This window comes from Myotis myotis, unplaced genomic scaffold (assembly GCF_014108235.1).
Source record: "Myotis myotis isolate mMyoMyo1 unplaced genomic scaffold, mMyoMyo1.p scaffold_m19_p_11, whole genome shotgun sequence".
Taxonomy (NCBI): Eukaryota; Metazoa; Chordata; class Mammalia; order Chiroptera; family Vespertilionidae; genus Myotis; species Myotis myotis.
This window is the reverse complement of record NW_023416315.1, coordinates 18,038,020-18,052,577: the sequence shown is the minus strand read 5'-3', so window position 1 is coordinate 18,052,577 and position 14,558 is coordinate 18,038,020. Positions and strand designations below refer to the sequence as shown.

The 14,558-nt window shown below is 35.0% G+C and overlaps 1 protein-coding gene across 1 annotated transcript in view; it reads left to right on the top strand.

Annotated features, from left to right (window-relative positions):
* GNAT3 (G protein subunit alpha transducin 3) overlaps positions 1-14,296 on the top strand; it is a 49,984-nt gene extending 35,688 nt beyond the window's left edge. The window contains exons 6-8 of the mRNA XM_036326982.1: positions 7,647-7,776; positions 7,965-8,118; positions 11,925-14,296. Of these exons, the coding sequence (XP_036182875.1) occupies positions 7,647-7,776; positions 7,965-8,118; positions 11,925-12,115 (475 nt within the window). The 3' untranslated portion in view covers positions 12,116-14,296. The remainder of the gene's footprint in view (positions 1-7,646; positions 7,777-7,964; positions 8,119-11,924) is intronic.
* The last annotated feature ends 262 nt before the right edge of the window (positions 14,297-14,558 follow it).

Below are 14,558 nucleotides of genomic sequence, written 5' to 3'. Positions count from 1 at the left end.
AGCTCTCGGGGGCAGGGAGATGCGGAAGGCTTATCTGTGGCCCTTTATTATTTCCTTGGTGTAAATAACCTGACAACATCCAATTTCAACTGACCAACATGTTGTCACTCATGTACAGTTGGGAAGAATTGCAAAGAAACAGCACTTAATAGCTACACCAATGTGAGCCGCCGTCCTATCATTGATATATTGAACTACATTTTTTTTTCTTTTGAAAAACCAATATATGAAATTGTTTCTTTATCAGTTCACTCTTTCTGTTTCTGTTTCTGTCTCATACACTCTGAGCTCTAGGAGGCCAAGGGCCGTGTCTGTTTACAGCTCTATCTTCCGTGATTATCAGCATGGCTAGCACAGAGTGAGCACACAGTCAGTTCCTGCTAGATGAATGCAAGTACTAGTTCAAACACTCTATGTACATTATCTTTACACCAAGAAATGGAAGCTACTAGTAAGCCCAGCCTGCGTGACTCAGTGGTTGAGCATTGACCTATGAACCAGGAGGTCACAGTTTGATTCCCAGTCAGGATACATGCCCCGGTTGCAGGCTTGATAACCCAGTAGGGGGCAAGCAGGAGACAGCCGATCAATGATTCTCTCTCATCATTGATGTTTATATATCTCTCTCTCTCTCTCTCCCTTCCTCTCTGAAATCTCTCTCTCTCGCTTTCTCTTTCTCTCTCTCTCTCTCTCTCTCTCTCTCTCTCTCTCTCTCTCTCTCTCTCTATATATATATATATATATATATATATATATATATATATAAATGGAAGCTAAAACTAGGTGAAAGATTTCCCCAAGATCATATATAGGAGTACTAGAAATGTGATTAGCATGCACACATTTCTAATTTCAAAAACTGCACTTCTTACACTGCATGTCACTGATGGGCTATGGATAAATTGGAATGGAAACTATTCTTTTTCTATAATGCATCTGGCATGTGCTTCTTCTAGTCTTGTTGGTCATTCATAAGTCCCTTCAGAGAGAAGAGGGGAAGGGGAATAAAGTCAAATGACAGCCTGTTGGGGGGATATCTCTGAGCTGGCAGCCCCGATGGGACTCGACAAGCCTGTGCTCCTAAAACCAGGGCACATGATGGCCAATGAGCTCACTAAACCTCAGAGGTCATGTTCATTTCCTGGAGAGGTCTATTGTGAGAAAAAATACATTTAAAACACTGTGTTATTTTTAAAATGCAAATGTATACTACTCAGAATATTTGCTTTATAAATTTATGAATATTTATATTTAGTTCTGAGTGAAATAGGTGTTCCAGGAAATGAACATGACTTCTGAGGTTTAGTGAGCTCATTGGCCATCATATGCCCTGGTTTTAGGAGCACAGGCTTGTCGAGTCCCATCGGGGCTGCCAGCTCAGAGACATCCCCCCAACAGGCTGTCATTTGACTTTATTCCCCTTCCCCTCTTCTCTCTGAAGGGACTTAGGAATGACCAACAAGACTAGAAGAAGCACATGCCAGATGCATTATAGAAAAAGAATAGTTTCCATTCCAATTTATCCATAGCCCATCAGTGACATGCAGTGTAAGCAGTGCAGTCTTTGAAATTAGAAATGTGTGCATGCTAATCACATTTCTAGTACTTCTATATATGATCTTGAGGAAATCTTTCACCTAGTTTTAGTTTCCATTTCTTTTTTTGCATATTAGGCTTTTATTATATAGGATAGGAATTTCTACACTACGCAACTACTACCTCTTTGCCACCCACTAAACCCACTTTTCAGCTCTTTTCTTAATAGGTTTTTCTTTCTCACTGACTCAAGAGGGTAAGTTATTAAAGGCATCTTCTATGAGGAAGAGAATGCAGGAAATTTCTCTACAAAATATTTAAATTTTACTATAAAAATATTAAAGAACACAGTTATACTTTTTATAGAAATCTTTTTTAAAATATATTTTTATTGATTTCAGAGAAGAAAGGAGAGGGAGAGAAAGGTAGAAACCTCAATGATAAGAGAGAATTGGCTGTCTCCTGCACAACTCCCACTGGGGATTGAGCCTGCAACCTGGGCATGTGCCTTGACCGATTCTGTTACCTCCTGGTTCATAGGTTGACGCTCAACCACTGAGCCACACCAGCTGGGATTTAGAGAATTCTTTAAAATCAATTAAATATGTTTTTAAGTTGAGTCAGAGCAATATTAATCCTTTAATAAATTCTCACAGTTAAGTCACCTTTTTTCCTTTTTTTGAAGTGCTGAATAAGATTATCTAAAAGCATACAGGCATTTGTAGTCTAAAATTTTGTAGTATTTCAAACAGGAAATATAAAAACAATGTACATTCCAATTTATTTCAGAAAGCGCCCAGGTATTTAAATATAGTGCATTAGCATTGATTTGTATTCACATACCATAAATTATCATATCACTATTTAAAAACCAAATACTTAATTTACATATTAAATTAGAGTATTCAGGAATTTTAAACAGGAACTTCAAAATGAAAAATTATCTCTGCCAATGTACTGTATCATTTTAATGTATCACCTAATTTAGTGGAAATTACCTTAGAGTTCTTATCAAACCAGAACGCCAACTGTCAAACTGATAAAATTAATTACCTTTACAGGTGTTAAAATACTGTGTAAATGGAAAATGCAATGCAAATGCGAGACCTCTTATTTTTGTAAAATAATTCCTCAGGACAAAGAACTTACAGATTTATTAGAATTTATTAAATAATTATAGAGAAGTCACTTTCCATGATTAAAAAACAATTGACAGAACATAAAACTAAAGAGAAGTCAATGAAAAGAGGTCAGAAAATATTACAACATAAAGCTTGAGATATTTTAAATTTAATATAATTATTTTCAACATTCGAATGGATATCATATAAAATAAATTATAATTGTCCTGAATTTGAAGTTGAGTCATGCGCACTGTGTTAATTTCTGGGAGGTAGATTCATCTTAGCTCAGGAGTGAGTCTGGTGTCTACCCAGCAGCTATATTTCAATTTAGCTTCGTTATTCTCTATTAGGTCTCATAGAGCAATAACTCATGTATACTATCTATTTGATTAAGTTATGTTTATGGTTAATATTACCAAAATAATAAGTTATAGAACATAATGTGTAATTTATTCTAGTGATAGAATTATTTCAATGAATTTATAAATTATACTATTCAATAATTAGAGAATTACATAGTGGGCATTTTAAGTTCCAAACATGCACACAGACTTAGCAAAAAGTATATAATGATACTAACAATTATGGGAGTTTAGAGACCCTGGCTCCCTCATAGTTGTAAGTCCTTTTGGTTCTGTTTTTTTTTTAACCTCAAATAATTAAGGATTTTAGAATGACCTCTGTGCATATACTTTATGTCTGCAAGTGTCTACCCTGATTTTTAGAACAGGGCACAAGACAAAGACTTGATTAGGCCATTTTGCTATGGCTCTGTAGAGATGACACAGATCCACCTGTTGACCCTGTCATGTAGCTATCTTAAGAGGTTATGTCAATTGTGTTAAAACCAAGTATCTTGAATAAATCTCATAATCTAATAATTTAAAATAATACTTTAAGTAAATAATTTAAATAAATTCCTACTCAGATTAGATCTATTTTTTTTGTGTGGTCAAATATGTAGATGTCAGTAATTATAATTTTTCTAAGAGAATCACATGCTTATAGGATGAGCAAAAACATTTAACAAATAAATTAGCTGCAGTAGCATTATTTATTTTTAGCTATCCTACGTCATATAATGGTTTTGCAAGCACTGTAAAGGGCAGATTAATAATAATCTATTCTGATATGAAGTATGAATAATCTTGTGTGGTAAATATTTAGCCAATTGTTTACCATAAGCCCATAAAACTCAAAAATTTATAATAGACTATAAACTCAAATGTTTAGTCAACTGCTTAATATAAAGCTATAAAACTTTGATGACTTGCCCTATATTAATGCTCTGGGCAATTTAACAAATTATTGATGTTCTGCTATGAGCTAAAAGCCTGACCAGTCAATTTACAGCCACATTGTACATTTCAGGCATTTAAAAAGTTTTTTTAAAAAAAGAATTCTAGCTTAAGTACCTTACTTAATAAGAAAATATATATTACCAAAAACAAGAACAAAATCCTTTACCCAAAATGAGAACTGCAAGTTCCAATCTCTGTTATGGCACTCTGGTAACCTTAACTGTTTAGGGAATTAAGGGTATTCAAGCTGTATCACATGTCCGTTCTCCAGATTAATAGCCCGTATAGATTGGCACAAACCAAATGTTCATCAGCAAGTATATGTGTTCTTTGTGTTTATCTTCGTTTTTCACAGAATGGTCATGATGGAATATAAACACACACACATATAGAAAATCACTGCTTCAGTGAAATGTATAATAAATAAATGCTCTACTTTGGGAATCTTCAAATTGTATCCATAGGATGTTATGCTTTATAGCTCTAAAATAAGCCTCAAATTAAAATTTAGAGAAAACACTAAAGTGAAAAGTGATGTATGAAAACTAAATTATGACAACAGCAGAAAAATATAATGCAAGTTTTCTTAGAACTAACATTTTATCCTGAAAAATCTCTATAAAAAGCAAAACTCCAGCTATTGGTCTGATTTGCTAATGAACATTTCAGTTCTATAATGTTTTCATTACTAGGGACTCTCTGTAAATTATTTTTAAATCAAAAATATATCAACATGAGAGAAACAAGATTATCCTCTCGTAGATAAAATATTTGGTTACCATGCAGGGAATCTGAGCAGTTATCTAAAGTCACATTAAGAATATTCTCAGCCGAAACCGGTTTGGCTCAGTGGATAGAACGTCGGCCTGCGGACTGAAGGGTCCCAGGTTCGATTCTGGTCAAGGGCATGTACCTCGGTTGTGGGCACATCCCCAGTAGGGGGTGTGCAGAAGGCAGCTGATCGATGTTTCTCTCTCATCGATGTTTCTAGCTCTCTGTCTCTCTCCCTTCCTCTCTGTAAAAAATCAATAAAATATTTTTTTTTTTTTAAAAAAAAGAATTGTCTCAGATTTGCAAAATTTGAATATATCTGATTGAAAATATAAATGTGATTAAATAAAGAAAGTATCAATCAGAATAGATGAAGATAGGGTCATTGTCCATAAAAGAAGATAAAAGATGCCCCAAACAAATGCTAATAGGACTAATCCAAACCCTGTTTAACAGGGAAAACTTAATCAAGATATCTTGGAAATTGGTTCCATCATTCTTACTGTGAAATTTGAATATTTGGCGCTCAGAACAAATATCCCATTCATCCAGTGACTTTTGTCCTGGCTCTGTGATTAGTTAGTTCTCCTTTATAGGATACCCACCGTGGAAGCAAACTCTGATGAGAGGATTAGAGCAAAAATGAAACAAGAATTATGGAGGTTCTTACATGTTAAAATCGAGTGGGTGGGAATACAAGGGGTGGATTTAGTTTGACAAAGCCCACCGTAAGTTTAAACCTGGTGATGTATACTCCATCCTCAAATCACCAAGTTAATCCACAAGTTAATGCATTTTTGTCCAATGACAGTATCACATTTCTTTGCCAATAAATGATCCATCATGTATTTATATATGATTAAATGGAGAATATGTGAAACACCTAGAACACAGACTGCCTACAGTATCTCCATTAGAAAAATGAAACAAAACACCTGAAAGGTGGAGAACTTTCCCAGTGACCTGTTTGGCACCACATAGACCATCTGACCAGAGGAAAAAGGTCAGACTCCACAGCAAAGGTAATTGCAATTCACTCGATGAGGGTTTGAGACAATCAGATAATATGTCCTACTTGAGGACCTCTGTTTCAAAGTAAGTAGACTTAAACTTAATGATATCCACAACACACCATGTTCTCTCATTCCTTACACATGCACTTTACATTAAAATACCCCCTCCATGCCATTAACATGGAATATACTCATTTATTTAGCACATTTTTATTGCATGTCTATTGTGCATCAGGGATAGTGCCTGACACTGGGGATATAGCCATCACTACTATAGATAAGGTCCCTGCCCTCATGAGGCCACTATTCTATTAGGGAGATAACAGATACTAAATATGTAAAACATATAAATAACCAAACCAGTTAATGACTGATTGTGACAATTACTATAAAGGAAATTAAGAGAGTGGTGTGATAAAAGTAAGTGAGGGATGAAGAGAGCCTTCTTGGTGGAGGAGACATTAACACTGAGACCTGCTGAGAAAGAAGTGTTACATAAAGAAAAGGGGAATCATGTCACATGGAAAGGAGACAGACTACAAAACTCCTGAGATAGCAAAATTTAGGTTTATATTAAAGGAACTGAAAGAATAACTTTGTGATTGGGTTGTATTAAAAAGAGGAACATGGTATGAACTTGGATAGGTAAGCAAGAACCAAAACTGCTGTGGCCTTAGTGGTCATTAAACCAGTTTGGGTTTGATTCTAAGGTGGAAAAGATGCCATTGAATAGTAGACCTCTGGCAATGACCCTGGTCAGAAATGTTGGTGGCTTACCCAAGAGGAAAAGAGTTGGAAAGAAGTGGTTGAATTAGAAACTGCATTTTTGATGTGTTCTAAATGGATGGTAAGGGGATGTAGGGCATTAAAAATGTAGTTTCTGTATTGAATTGCCATGTCCACATTGGTGCCTTGTGCCAAAATAGAAAAACAGAAGGAGAACCAAATATTCAAACACCTCCTCTGAGTAAGTTTCATGATCCCACAGGCTGAAGTAAATCTCTCTCTAGGCTCACACTCTACCTTATAGATTAGAATTTTATTAGATAATATTATAAAAATGTATTTGTTTTTCTCTCTATCACACAGAGAGCGCTTTGAAGATAGTGAGGATATTTTTTCATCTTTGTGGCTGTAGGTCTAGCACAATGTCTAGTGCATGAATTTATTTCTGGGCTTTCTATTCTGTTTCATTGCGTCTATGTGTCTTTTTATGCCAATATCATACTGTTTTAATTAATATAGCTTTGCAATATAGTTTGGAATCAAGGAGTTTGATGCCTCTAGCTTTGTTCTTCTTCCTCTAGATTGCTTTGGCTATTTGGGTCTTTTGTGGTTCTATACAAATTTTAGGATTGTTTGTTCTATTTCTTTGATAAATACCATTGGGGTTTTGATAGGGATTGCATTGAATCTGTAGCATGGGCATTTTAATAATATTAATTCTTCCAATCATGATCAAGTTCAATAATCATTTGAATGAATGAATGTAGGAAAAGCTAAGAAAACAGTCCAGGAAGTATATTATCAGAACTATGATAGTTTCCAATCTTCTTGTGGATTCTATTAATTTAAGACTATATATAAACTTTGATCAAAATCTCCTAAGGCTAATCAATTTCTTACTAAAACTCTAAGCTACCTTAAATTTCCCACATGCTCAAAGTCAGTGTGTGATTTATTTTCTATAGTTTGCATGAAGTAAAAAAAGAAAATGATGAAATTTCTTCGTTAGTCCTTGAGCTGAAAATTGGACAAAGAAGATGTATTTTATAATGAATAAAAATCAAACGACTACCTTTTAGAGATATAAAAGTATCCATTTAAAATTCTAAAAGTTGATCTTAATGAGAATTTTGGAGGCTATTTGCAAGTTTTGTTATTCTATTTTTTTTTTTAAGAATGTTCGATGTTGGTGGACAGAGATCTGAGAGAAAGAAATGGATTCACTGCTTCGAAGGAGTTACATGCATTATATTTTGTGCAGCACTCAGTGCCTATGACATGGTCCTAGTGGAAGATGAAGAAGCGGTAAGTCTAAAAGGAACATAAGGCCAGGGTGAAAAACAAGCATTTTCAGTTTGCAATATTACTACCACATTTTCCAACACAATTAAGGCCTTCCAAAGGTGTTATTTTCTAGATCCTTGTTTATCATGTTCAAGATTAATATTTTGCAAGTAATAATTCTACACATTCTCATCTTTTAAACCAAACAGAACAGAATGCATGAAAGCCTTCACCTGTTCAACAGTATCTGTAATCACAAGTACTTTGCCACCACCTCCATTGTCCTGTTTCTCAATAAAAAAGATCTCTTTCAAGAAAAAGTCACCAAAGTGCATCTTAGTGTCTGCTTTCCAGAGTACACTGGTAAGATAATTTTCATATAACTACAGAGTAGTAAAAATTTATAGAGATACATATTTCCTTATGTGGATCTTGACATGCAATATTTATGAGGTTGAGGCTTGTAGTACATTTTGAGTCATGTGTGTGATCCAAACTGGAAAGAATTTTATAAGAGAAAACACCCTACTTTGTCTGCATCAAAGCAAAGCTCTCATAAATAAACAGGAGATGGTTAGATAGACCGGTGTTGCTGCTCCACAGTAATGTATCAAATGATGTTGCAAACATTACACATTGTAATGGGAATGTACATTTTATTTCAAACTGGAATTTTTCATATATTTCCTAATGAAGCCTTGGGATGCTGTATTAGATCTCAGTGCCTCCTCAAAGTCTGAACTAAATTTCCTGAAGGATAGCATGAATGAATTTGAGAATAGTGGCACCCTTTCTTTTTCTAATTGTCCTAGAATCTAGGACCTAGAGTTTTAGTGCTGATCCTATTAATCAGTAATTATAAATGTCAGGTTCTCTAGAAGGGTTATTTTCCCTTTGGAAACTTTTTTTTTTTGCCATGATATGCTCTGTTGTCAGTAAAATTGGGTAAGATGGAAATATTTATGATTTATACACAAATACAAGCAATTTCACCACTTGATACATGAGTAACCCAGATGTTACTAGGACTATGGCATTCTGTCAAAATAACTATATGTGCTAGTCTATAGTTAGTGCTTATATCTTTCTTCTGCATTTATAAATATTAATTATATGTTCACACATTTATCATATGGTTAAATATCATGATTCTGTATTGAATATTATAAATTTCTATTTTATTTGAATTGATTTCAGAGAGAAAGGGAGAGGGAGAGAGAGCTAGAAACATCATTGATCGGCTGCCTTCTACATGCCCCACACTGGGGTCAAGCTTGCAACCTGGGGATGTGCCCTTGACCAGAATCTAACCCAGGACCCTTCAGTCCGCAGATCGACGCTCTATCTACTAAGCCAAACAGGATAGGGCTTGAATATTACAAATTAAATATAGGCTTACAATAATGCTTTCTTTTAACTACTAGAGTTTACTTCTTAGAGCAGTTTTTAGTTTAGAAGAGAAAATACAGAGTTCCCATATACTCCTTCTCGCTGGCCAGCTCCCACAGTTTCCCCTATTATTAACACCTTGCATTGCTGCAGTCTTCTTACAGTTGATGAACAGATATTGGTATATTATTAACTAAAGTCAGCAGTTTCGCCCTAACAGGTTTGGCTCAGTGGATAGAGGGTCGGCCTCTGGACTGAAGGGTCCCAGGTTCGACTCCAGTCAAGGGCATGTACCTTGTTTGCAGGCACATCCCCAGTGGGGGTTGTGCAGGAGGCAGCTGATTGATGTTTCTCTCTCATCGATGTCTCTAACTCTCTGTCCCTCTCCCTTCCTCTCTGTAAAAAATCAATAAAATATATAAATAAATAAATGGATAAATAAGTAAATAAATAAATAAAGTCAGCAGTTTGCATTAGCGTTAAGTCTTTGTGTTGTACAGGTCTATGGGTTTTACCAAATGCCTGTTATGTGCCCACCATTACTGTTATACAGAACACTTTCACTGCCTTACAAATCCCTGTGCTCCACATTCATACTTCTCCTCGCCCTCCAACCCTTGGAAACCCCTGTTATTTTCACAGTTTCTATAGTGTTGCCCTTTCCAGAATGTCATATAGCTGGAAGTATACAGTATGTGGCATTTTCTAATGCCTTTCACTTTTCAATATTAAATGCAATATGCATTTAAATGTCCTCCATACCTTTTCATGGTTTGATAGCCCATTTTTTTTTTTACTGTGGAATAATATTTCATTCTTTAAACAAACCACTTTCTGTATCCTTTCATCAATTGAAGGATATCTTGATTGCTTCCCGTTTGGGGCAATTATGGATAAAGCTACTATAAACATCCATGTGCAGGTTTCTGTGTGTACATAAGTTATTGTGGAAATGCCTAGCAGTACAATTTCCGGATTATATGATAAGACTACCTTTAACTTTTTAAGAAATTGACAAATTGCCTTCAAAAGTGGCTGTATCATTTTTTCATCCCCATCGGCAATAAATAAGAGCTCCTATGGCTCCACATCTTTGCCAGCATTTGGTGTTGTCAGTGTTTTGGAATCTTAGCTGTTACATTGTTTTAAAGATCATCCCTTGTGGGATTTTTCTCCTGGTAATAATAAATAAAACCTTACCTTCTTGGAAAATCTTTATGCTACCATTCTCTCCTGTGTTAGGTACCCACTCAGTATATTCTGCTAAAGCCACAAGTAGGTCATTTTTAGGTGTCCTGTATTTGTTAGCCTTCTTATTTTATTTCTGCCTTTCCCAATTGATCCATTGTGTGTCCTGCTACTAGTCTAACTTCCTTTTAAGCACAGCCTTCATTGGCTCTTTATTTAACTGCTGGGGTCCAACCCCAGCAGGTCCAGGAGTCCCCAAAGGTGTGGACGGAGTCAGCGAAGAAGGAATGACACGGAGAGGGCGTTCAGATGATCATCATAGCGAGGTTCTCTAGCCAAGTTCTGGTCAGAATCTCCAGCGAAGTTCTGGTTAGGATCTCCAGCCAGGTTCTGTCCAGGTTCTCCAGCCAGGTTCAGTCACCAGGTTCTAGTCAGGTTCTCTTGCCAATTTCTGCAGTCAGGTTCAGTCCAGGATCTTTTGCCATGTACTCTCTCTAGCGAAGTTCTTCTGTTTCTAGGTTCTGTGTAGGTTCTGTCTTCTTAGTTCTGTCTTCTAAGTTCTGTCTCTTTCTGTCTTGTTACATCTGTATTTATACCAGTTGATTCAATCCTATCAATCTCTATTACAAAGGTTAGGGCGTTTCTTATCTCCATTCCAGGGAGTAAAGATTATGTAGCTTAAGCATGATTGTTCGTAGTTAAAGTGATTAATTACCCGCCTGGCACTTAGTTGAGGGGTTTTATTCCCTCCCTAACTTCAGGGGAAAATCCCTACCTGGGGAAACAACCTTTCTCAGAGACCTTGGTTAAAACACATAGTGCCAAGAAGGTGAGCAAACATATTAAGAACAGTATGCCATATATGCCAGGTCCCTTGAAACAGCAAGCATGGACCGGCTCCCAGCATTTAACTTTACTAAAACATCAGTCAAGAATAGTTCTCTATCTTACATTTCTCATTTTAGCTGCTTTGTTTAATTAGCAACATAGTTCATAATCTGGCCCATACCACCTACTCTACGTGACTTCCTACAATCCCTCTATGAAAATCTTTCATTTTTACCAAACCCAATTCTCCAAAATGCACATTAACTTCTCAACTCGACCCTGAAGTCTAGTGGTATAGGCCATTCTCACCCTCACTTTTGCTTTTCACTCATATAATTTTTCTGTTCTCTTCTAGCTATTCCTTAAGGTCTAGCTCAAATACCACCTCATTCTGCAGTTTACTTTGTAACTTTTATTCTTTTCTTCATTTTGTTCATATGAAACTAAATGCACATATAGACACACAGACTTTGATATATATATAGGCTTCATTACTCACTTACTTGGTTGTGTAAATATATTAGTATTTCTCCTCTATTGATGTAGAGGTTAAATATTAGCTACTTGAAGTCCTCAGTGGTTAAGTATAGTTCCCAGCACAAAGTAGGCATTACATAAATCCCAGATAGTTGAGAATTGCCAATATTGACTTTTTAGTACAGAGTACATTAAATAGAAGCACACAAAGTACAATCTTAAAACTTACTGACATTATTTATAATTTTATTTCTTATGCAATTAATGTTTAATTTCCTTTTTAAAAGGGCCAAATACATTTGAAGATGCAGGGAACTACATCAAGAACCAGTTTCTAGACCTGAATTTAAGAAAAGAAGATAAGGAAATTTATTCCCACATGACCTGTGCGACAGATACCCAAAATGTCAAGTTCGTGTTTGATGCCGTTACAGATATAATAATCAAAGAGAATCTGAAAGATTGTGGACTTTTCTAACAACCTCTTTTTTCCTTCCATTCTCGCCTATGTATGTTTTTCAAGATATAGAAGGAAAGGTGCTATGTGATGTGTTGTTTTAATAGACATTAACATATCTAGAAATGTAAGTAGCATTATAAAGCAAAAAGTTTTCACGCAAAGTTTGAATTTATTGTCACCTGTATCTGGATCAGTTTTTATTTCTGTGGGACATTGAGGATGAGGTGTCTTTGATGTCCTTGGGTCTGAAAACTGGTATATATCAGAAATTCTACATCAGTACAAATCACTGGCATTGAATTTGCTTGGAAATTAAGTTCTGCATTGTGGCCTATTTTTGATCATAGAACAATTAAAAGTGCCAGGTAATCCATATTATTTCCATTGGCCAGATTTTGAGAGGCATTCATTTTGGTTGCTAATGTAACTGTGCCTGTACTATAGAGACTAAGCAAAGGTGATACATGTGGTATTTTACTGGTCCATTATTGCTGTTTAGCCAGCTGCAAATGAAATGTTCACTTGTTGATGCAAAATTACATATGCAAGAAAATGCATGCAATTTTATCTGTTTCCTTTTTTTCCTTAGAAAATAGTATTAATGCTTAATTTACCTGTGGAGTTGAAGATTTTAATCATCTATTTCTGCTGATTGAAAACAGGGGACAATGAATGGTCAAGTACACAGTGTAAAGATGTTAACAAGAGTTCTCAATGGAATGCTCATTTCCCCCATTTTATTCCAGAACAGAAAGGAACATTATTACAATTTTTGGTTTGGGGTCAATTCTTAGACTTTAAGAGAAAAAACGAATTCAGTGTCTTATCATTAGTATATATATTTTTTGTAAATAAGAAGTAGAAAGAAAGAGCAAGTAAATTAGGAGATTTTTTTTAGAAGAGAAAGACTGAGCTTTTCTCTTTGTACCATATGGTTCATGCTAAATGTCACATGGTATGCTAATGGTCAAAGCTTCCTTTTTAAAAGTTAATTTGGTGCCCTGCAATCTAAGTCATATTATGTATGAACAGAAAAAAATGCCTTTTCTTTTTTAATGTGTGTACCATTTACAACATATACTTTTCAAGTATGTCTCAATATTGTTTACTTTCAACACTTGTAGAAGAAGCTGATATAGATCAGAATAGTAGGTCAATGCATGAGATTTAGTATTCTGAAAAAATAGCTACTTAGGTGTTTACAATGTAGATGAGATGAAGGAAACATAAATCAAGCAATATGCCAATCTGTAGCTCCATTTGATTTAGCTGCTACTTCATTGTTCTGTAACATATTTCCTTTCCAATACATAGGATGATCACTACTCAGTAAGTAACCTTTATTAGAGTGTCCCTGGGTTTATCTTCAAAACCACAAAAGCAGTTATAAATAAATCTGTCTAAGAAAAACTATTTTTAAATTTTTGTGCTGAATATACATTTTTAAGGAGCCTAAGATACCAAGAACAACAACAACAAAAGCATGAAAATATATTTAGTTCAGGCACTCAATAAAACGTTTTGGCTAAAAAACAACATCTATATGACAACAGCCCAACATTTTGCTAGGAGATATTCAATGCTATGAGATTGTAAATTAAGATTACAAATGCTATTATTTCTTCCATTGTGTTTTGTCTTTTTTCCTTCTACTCTACTTTAAACTGTTTGTTTCCCTCAGGGTGAGAAGAATTTTCCAGAAAAGATTAAGATACTGTTTGAACTGTTACTATGATTGTTATTTAGATTTTGACTCTGGCTTACCATTAGGATTCCTCTGTTAGATAACACAGGTAGAAAGGGTTGGGTACAAAATGGTTCATTTTGTCTTTTAAAGATGCAAAACTAATTTCAATCTGTGCAAAAAACTGACAGGCATCAATATTTACTTATGAAATATTATAATCTGAGAACTTTAAAAAAAATGCTAAATGACCAATCTATAATTAGAGGTAAGTTTGGATTATTAAAACAAATAAAAACAACTTAAATTTATTCCAATGCTGATTGAAATTAAAATCTTCCTACAAATTAAAAACATTTACTATGCTAAAAAAACTTTATTAAACAGAGAAATGTTTAATAGAGAAAATATAAAATAGATGTTTGCATTATTTCTTTAATGACTGCAACCTTAAATTTGACTCTATGTTTTATTTTACATTAAAATTTTAATTAAAAATGGTTGATGCATGCCCTAGCCGGTTTGGCTCACTGGATAGAGCATCGGCCTGTGGACTGAAGGGTCCCAGGTTCGGTTCTGGCCAGGGGCACATGCCTGGGTTGCGGGCTTGATCCCCAGTAGGGGGCATGCAGGAGGCAGCCTATCAATGATTCTCTCTCATCATTGATGTTTCTATCCCTCTCCCTTCTTCTCTAAAATCAATAAAAATATATTTTAAAAAAATGGTTGGTGCAGATGCACAGCATTTTGGGCTAATTTTTAAAAAGTAACAAAATG